Below are 6,361 nucleotides of genomic sequence, written 5' to 3'. Positions count from 1 at the left end.
CAAAAGGGCACCTTAATCACCATTTAAGGAATCTTTGCAAAGTCTAGCAATATATCCGAATTTCAAGGAACATCTTCTCTAGCCCCCGTATGACAGGAGCAACTTTCCTACAAAGAGAATCAAAGAACTTGCATCTTGACCATAGCTTTGTCAGTTCGGTGGCGTGTTGAAATAAAAGCAGATTTGAACCATAGAAAATGTGTAATCAATTTTGCTAAGTCTCACTCTCAGTCGACTGAGACTTTGTTATGTCTCCGCCAATACTATATTCTCCTTTGATCTTGCATGAAGATTCATATAATTTTTTTATTTTCAGTTTTTATTTTTTTATATAGTATGTCACTTGACTGAAACTTGGTTAAGTCTTAGTCGATTGAGACCTAGCCGTACCCATGTGCAATATCTTAGAAAATGCGTCAATGATATTAGAGCATCTATAATCAGATCTCTCAAACCCGCCTCATACGTCCGGACAGGTCGCCCGGTCATGATTTTTTAACACAGACGACCCCTGAAACGCCCAGGCTGGCCGGCACCCCCCATATCCAACCCAAATATGAGGCGGATATGGGGACGCTCGGGCGCACCCGTGCACACCTTCCACGTCGGCCTGAAGGTGTGGCCCCACACAGACTCGCCGGGAAACCCGACAGTTCGACGGGCGCCTCAATCGTCTCCGCAGTGTGAACACCGCGTGGCGCCGCTCCGGCTCCCCGCTCGAGGCTGTAGCCGGCTATTTAAGCCGGCCGACGCCTCCAGCCCTAGCACATCCGCCTCTTCCCTTCCTCCGCCGCTACTCAAACCCGTTAGCCATGCCCCCACGCCGCCGCCGCTACACGATCCAACACCGTCTCTTCCTCCTTGAGCAAGTCCGGGTCTGTAGGGAAGCGGGGCTACCTCTAAAACCGGAGAAGGATTTCGAGGAAGTGGAGGAGGAGGAGCCGGCGGACGAGGAAGAGGAGGAGCAGGAGCAGGAGCCGGCGGAGGAGGCGCCGCCGATGGATATGGGTGAGGAGGAGGCGCTGGCGATGGAGGAGGACATGGGCGTGTGGTCAGAGCAGCACGCCAATCGCGCGGAGTCGGCTGCGGAGGCCAGGCGTCGCCGTCGGCAACAGGTGGAGGCGGCGCAGGCGGCCCAGGCTCCGGCACAGGCGGCTCCGGACCCGGCACAGGTGACTCAGGCCATCTTCGACAACGACGAAATTTGAGTACTATAGAATGTAGTACGTAGCTATATGTTCTGCATGCTTTTGTATGGATTTAGGGAAAGAATAGGAGAAAATTACATGGAGAAGGAAATATGAGGCATGCCCGATCAGTGTCGGTGGACGCGTCCGGTCGTGTCCGCGGGTGTTTGAGAGACCGGATTTGCTAAGTCCGGTGTTAGATGCTCTTAGCCAGCGACGACCGAGAAGGCAGCCGAGCAAAGGAGGAGAGGATGGGTCACAAGATGAAGACGAAGAACCAACAAAGCGAGAGACAGCACAAGACCCAGAGGCAGGAAAGAAAACGAGACGAAGCAAAAACAAGAGCTCGGGTCGGCGCACATAGTCGCGGCCGGAACAGCGAATCCGGGCGTCTGCAGTAGTAGCAACCACACGGCCGTGCGCGCCGCCCAACCCGCATGCACTGCGCTGCCGCACCAGGCCAAACGAGAGCGAAGCGAGAACAGACCAGGGAGGGGGAGGGATCCTCCGGAGGGAGGGAGCCATGCAAGCAAGCCACAGAGTGGTGGCCGGAACAGGGAATCCGGGCGTCTGCAGTGGCGTACGCGGCCGTGGCCGTGCGTGCTGCCCCTGCCCATGCCCATGCAGCAAGGAAAGGAATCAATCCCCCTACGACTCTACTCCGCTGCCACGCTCTGGCTTCCCTTTTCCTTTCCGGCCTCCCTCGATCCCTTCCTTCCCTCCGCCCATCCTGCTACAGTCAGTACTGTTCTGGTCCGGCCGCGCCATCCTTTCCATTTCCGGCATCCTCCCCTTCCTCCCCCCTTTCCCCCATCCATCCACCCTCCCGCCCAGCTACTCTACTCCCCACTAGGTAGCCAGCCAGCCAGCCGTCCGTCCGTCCCCCCTCCTCTGCGTTCCGGCGGGCCCCGCGCCGCAGTCGCGTGTCGCGTGCATAAAAAATGACTGGGCCGGCAGGGCCCCGTGCTTGCGTCCTGATCGCTTTGTTTATGCGCCTAATCCTCGCGTGGGCTCGCCCGGGCCGCGGTTGGCCCGGTTTTTATTAGTAGTACTCCGCCCTTTGCCAATCGGAGCAAAGCTAGCGCTGGTCCCGGTCTCGAGACCCCCAACCCCCCGCGTCGCCTCCTCCACTCCACCTCCCCTCCCCCCTTTCCTCTCCCCTCCTCTCCTTTCGCATCCCTCCTTCCATCCATCCCCATCGCATCGCAACCGCCGCATCGGCGAGTGAGCCGCGCCAGCACGGTGCTCCGAGCCTGCCTGCCTGGGCGAGCCTCGGCGCGGGCGGTGGCCGGGTTAGAGAGGGGGAGGGGACGAGGAGATCGAGGGAGAGAGGGAGGCGACGCGATGGCGCGGGAGCGGAGGGAGATAAAGCGGATAGAGAGCGCGGCGGCGCGGCAGGTCACCTTCTCCAAGCGCCGCCGGGGCCTCTTCAAGAAGGCCGAGGAGCTCTCCGTCCTCTGCGACGCCGACGTCGCGCTCATCGTCTTCTCCTCCACCGGCAAGCTCTCCCAGTTCGCCAGCTCCAGGTACATGCGTCCCTCCTCCGCGCCGCTCGCTCGCTCGCTCGCCTCGTGTCCTCCCCTCCCGTCCCTCCTCGTCTCGTCTTCCCGCGACGGTCCGTAGATCTACCCGCCTCTCTTCTTCCCTCGCCTTCCCGGGCGCAGGATCCGGCTCGCCTAGGGTTCATGCTGCTCCCTCCCGCGGGTCCCGTGTCAGTTTCGCGTGCCTTTCCGCGTCTCGCGCGCCCGGTGGGGATCATGCGACGTGCTGGCGGGGCGGATCGCGTTGCTTGGCACCGCCCGCAGCGGATTTTCTGGTTACGTTCGCGGATGTCGTCATTCTTGCCGAAATGGGGATTTTAATTATTTCTGTTTACTGTAGTAGTCATACTCCTGTAGCTGGTTGCGCATTTTTTTCGTTGATTTTCTTTTTTTCTTTTCCCGATCGAGCGGTGTGTTACGAGCATGCGCGCCTCTGCGAGTGCTGCGGCTTCTGTTTATATTTGCTGCGTATGTCTATGCATCTTCAGCTGCGGTGTTTTATCGTCGGTTCTTGCGCGCCTCGAGTGCTCCGGTGGGGCAAAGTTGCGCCTGCTAATTGCGTACGTACGGCCGGACTTGTGATTTTATGTGCTGCTGCTCGTACGTCGCATCGCCCGCTGATTCTAATGGGACTTAGTGTTCTGTGCAGTATATCGGTTACTGTTGTTCGATGAGATATTATTTGTACTCTTGCACGCATTTGTTCGTCGCCTCTTTTCCTTTCTTCCTTAGTTTGGGTTTGGGTGTGAAGGCTTCCTCGACGGGAGAAAGCAATGATATATTTGTGGTCCATAGATTGTTGTGCTGATGTCCTCCACTTGTTTGTTTTGTTCAGGTCCCCATTCTCTGCCGTTCAATGTGGCCGTAGGAGAAAATTTGCCGTTGTTAGCTACTGTACCTAGTATTCTAACACAGTAGCATCTTGGGCATCATGTTTGTTTACGAGATTCTTATGGACCTTCAAATGACTCATCAGCCTTCTTTAACTTATTATGTGCTGCCTTTACATGTCACCGTACTGATTTTTTTTTATTAAAGATGAAATAGTCTTAGTTGTTGTATATGTGTTGACATTGAAAAGCTTCGTCAGCTAATCAAATGATACGCTATCACCAAAATCATATTTGAGTTTTCTTTTCCTGGGATCATTTGTTTAGCTGAGGAAGTTGTGTGTATGGTCTCAACTTCTTTTACTTGAAACAGTAACTGTCTTGTTAAAGAATAGCAATCTTTTGAGGAGTGTCCGGTGTTTTAAGTTTCTTGGATGATTATGGATCATACTGGTGCATGCCAACTTCAGTGAATTATCGATAACCATGCATTTGTCTAACATAGCATTACAAGGAAAGTACTATGACTTGGAACTCTTATTAGCAGTAAACTGTAGGAGCAAAACGTAAGGACATTTGAGTCCAGCATTAATTTCCTCCGTGGTGCATTATAATATTTACTAAACTTCTAGGAACCAGAATGCTACAAGTAATTAGTCCTTGTTTAGGTAATTTAAAGAATAATTTAAACTGAATGTTACATAATAGGGACTGAGAGCATTTAACTACTGCTATATACAAAGTTAATGGGAAAATGTGGACTCAGTTTCAATGCTTTCTCATTAAGGTGTTTGGATTCAAAAAACATTCTGACTTTCTATCTGGTTAAGGATAATCTCTCTTCGTTTCAGAAACAAACATTTTTTGGCTTTCTCTTCTGTTTATTTAGTCCATCGCACTAACGGGTGTCATCTTATATATGTAGAAATGTTATTACTTATGGACTAGTGTTTTTTCGTTCGGGTTAACATCAGAGTTCAGTCTTCACTTTAACCTAACTTCATACTCTTGTCAGTGATTTCTAGTAATTTGATCGTCATTGTTACAATGAACTGTCAAGTGACTATAGTTAATGTACCTAGTATGCCCCTGTATAATTCTGAACATCCCTATATCACTGTTATTTTAGTCATTTCCTTTTTTATTGATTAGTTGTAGCTTCATGTCGTACTGATATTGCCTTTCCTTGGACAGTATGAATGAGATCATCGACAAGTACAGCACGCATTCTAAGAACCTGGGGAAAACAGACCAGCCTGCTCTTGACTTGAACGTAATAATCACTTCTTACCCTCAGTGATGTTAGCCAGCAAATTGAAGTTCTGTGTTTGTAGTGTCCCAATACTTGTGAATCTACATAAGCAATATAAGGATGTGGCCCAAAATAAAATATCTTATATTCAAGGCCTAATCTAGCACAAACCTTCATATAAATGCATTTTCCCCATCTAAAACCATTGAAGCGAAATTTTGCTATAAAGAATACTTGAAAGTTGAAAAGCAGTATCTTCTATCCCAAAATGCTAATGGCGGGCGACCTTGATGGAGGTGGTTATTTTGAAAAAAGAAAAAAAAATCATATTTTGAAGTTACTATTTTTTTTGAAAAAAATCATACACATTCATATGGATGTATCCTACATGTATGCAATTTTTGAAGATGATATATATATTATGGTGAGATCTACACAAAAAAGACAAAATCATGTAGAATTTTTTGAAACTCTAAAATTTAATTATTGAATTTTTTAAAACAACCGCACCCCTTTCAAGTTTTTTTTTTGAGTTGGGTGTTAGGCCACATATAATACTCCCTCTGTCCCAAAATAAGTGTCGTCGTTTTAGTTAACCACAACACTTATTGTTCATGATAGCTGTGAAAAGGTGTACTTCTCTTCCTTATTTTTATTAATGGATGTCAACACTTTATAAAGTAGAAGCCTTGGGCAAAATGTAGGCAAAAAAATTTATCAGCTATTGCAATATGATAATTACTGCCTTTTCTGAATGCATTGATAGTATTCATTTATAAACTCCTCTTGGTATATGAAGGTAGTTGCGATTTGGTTGATTAAATTTCTTAATCAAATTAGTACTGACATGCTGGCGCATTTCTATTTTCAGTTAGAGCATAGCAAGTATGCAAATTTGAACGATCAGCTTGCAGAAGCTAGTCTTCGACTAAGGTTATGTTCTCCCCATTATATTTTTTACATGATCCATGCTGAATTTATTTTGCAATTCCATATATAATAATGGCAATTCTTGTCCAACCTATAGACAGATGAGAGGTGAGGAGCTTGAGGGGTTGAGTGTTGATGAACTCCAGCAGTTGGAGAAAAACCTAGAAACTGGTCTGCACAGGGTGCTTCAGACAAAAGTACGGTCACTGAACATGTCATTTTTCAAAGTTCCCTTCTAATCAGGCTAAAAAAGAGCAACTATTTAGTGGGCTGTATGATTTTGCAGGATCAACAATTCTTGGAACAGATAAATGAACTGCATCGAAAGGTACAACTTATTGCAAGATCAATTTTGACGTCATTATTTTAGGTGAAGAACCATGGATTTGTTTTAAATAAATAAAGCCAAATGTTACATTAATTTCTTAATTTTTACATTTTTACATCCACTGATTCATTCTTAATAGAATATTTTGTATATAAACAATAATTTTGTGTATTGTCCGCTAACAAAGAAGAAATTATTCATGTTTTTGTGGTTGGATAGTACAACTGGATTTTTGCAACTTTATTGGAGCCTTGTGTACTAAAATAGGAAAATAGGGATATGTTCAGAGTCTG

At 47.4% G+C, this 6,361-nt stretch overlaps 1 protein-coding gene across 1 annotated transcript; it reads left to right on the top strand.

Annotated features, from left to right (window-relative positions):
• The first annotated feature begins 2,256 nt into the window (after positions 1 to 2,256).
• LOC125514685 (MADS-box transcription factor 22-like) lies at positions 2,257 to 6,289 on the top strand. The gene is made up of 5 exons (XM_048680028.1): positions 2,257 to 2,713; positions 4,753 to 4,831; positions 5,682 to 5,743; positions 5,838 to 5,937; positions 6,027 to 6,289. Exons 1-5 carry the CDS (start codon positions 2,532 to 2,534, stop codon positions 6,108 to 6,110), a joined length of 507 nt encoding a protein of 168 aa, XP_048535985.1. The 5' UTR covers positions 2,257 to 2,531; the 3' UTR covers positions 6,111 to 6,289.
• The last annotated feature ends 72 nt before the right edge of the window (positions 6,290 to 6,361 follow it).

The sequence above is a fragment of the Triticum urartu genome, chromosome 6 (assembly GCF_003073215.2).
Source record: "Triticum urartu cultivar G1812 chromosome 6, Tu2.1, whole genome shotgun sequence".
Classification (NCBI taxonomy): Eukaryota; Viridiplantae; Streptophyta; class Magnoliopsida; order Poales; family Poaceae; genus Triticum; species Triticum urartu.
Note: the sequence above shows the minus strand (reverse complement) of the source record. Positions and strands in the feature narration are given on the sequence as shown.

Coding starts and splice junctions, on each gene's coding strand:
- LOC125514685 (XM_048680028.1), top strand. CDS start 2,532: ATGGCGCGGGAGCGGAGGGAGATAAAGCGGATAGAGAGCGCGGCGGCG. Junction 2,714..4,752: donor TCCCAGTTCGCCAGCTCCAG/GTACATGCGTCC, acceptor TTCCTTGGACAG/TATGAATGAGATCATCGACA. Junction 4,832..5,681: donor AGCCTGCTCTTGACTTGAAC/GTAATAATCACT, acceptor TTCTATTTTCAG/TTAGAGCATAGCAAGTATGC.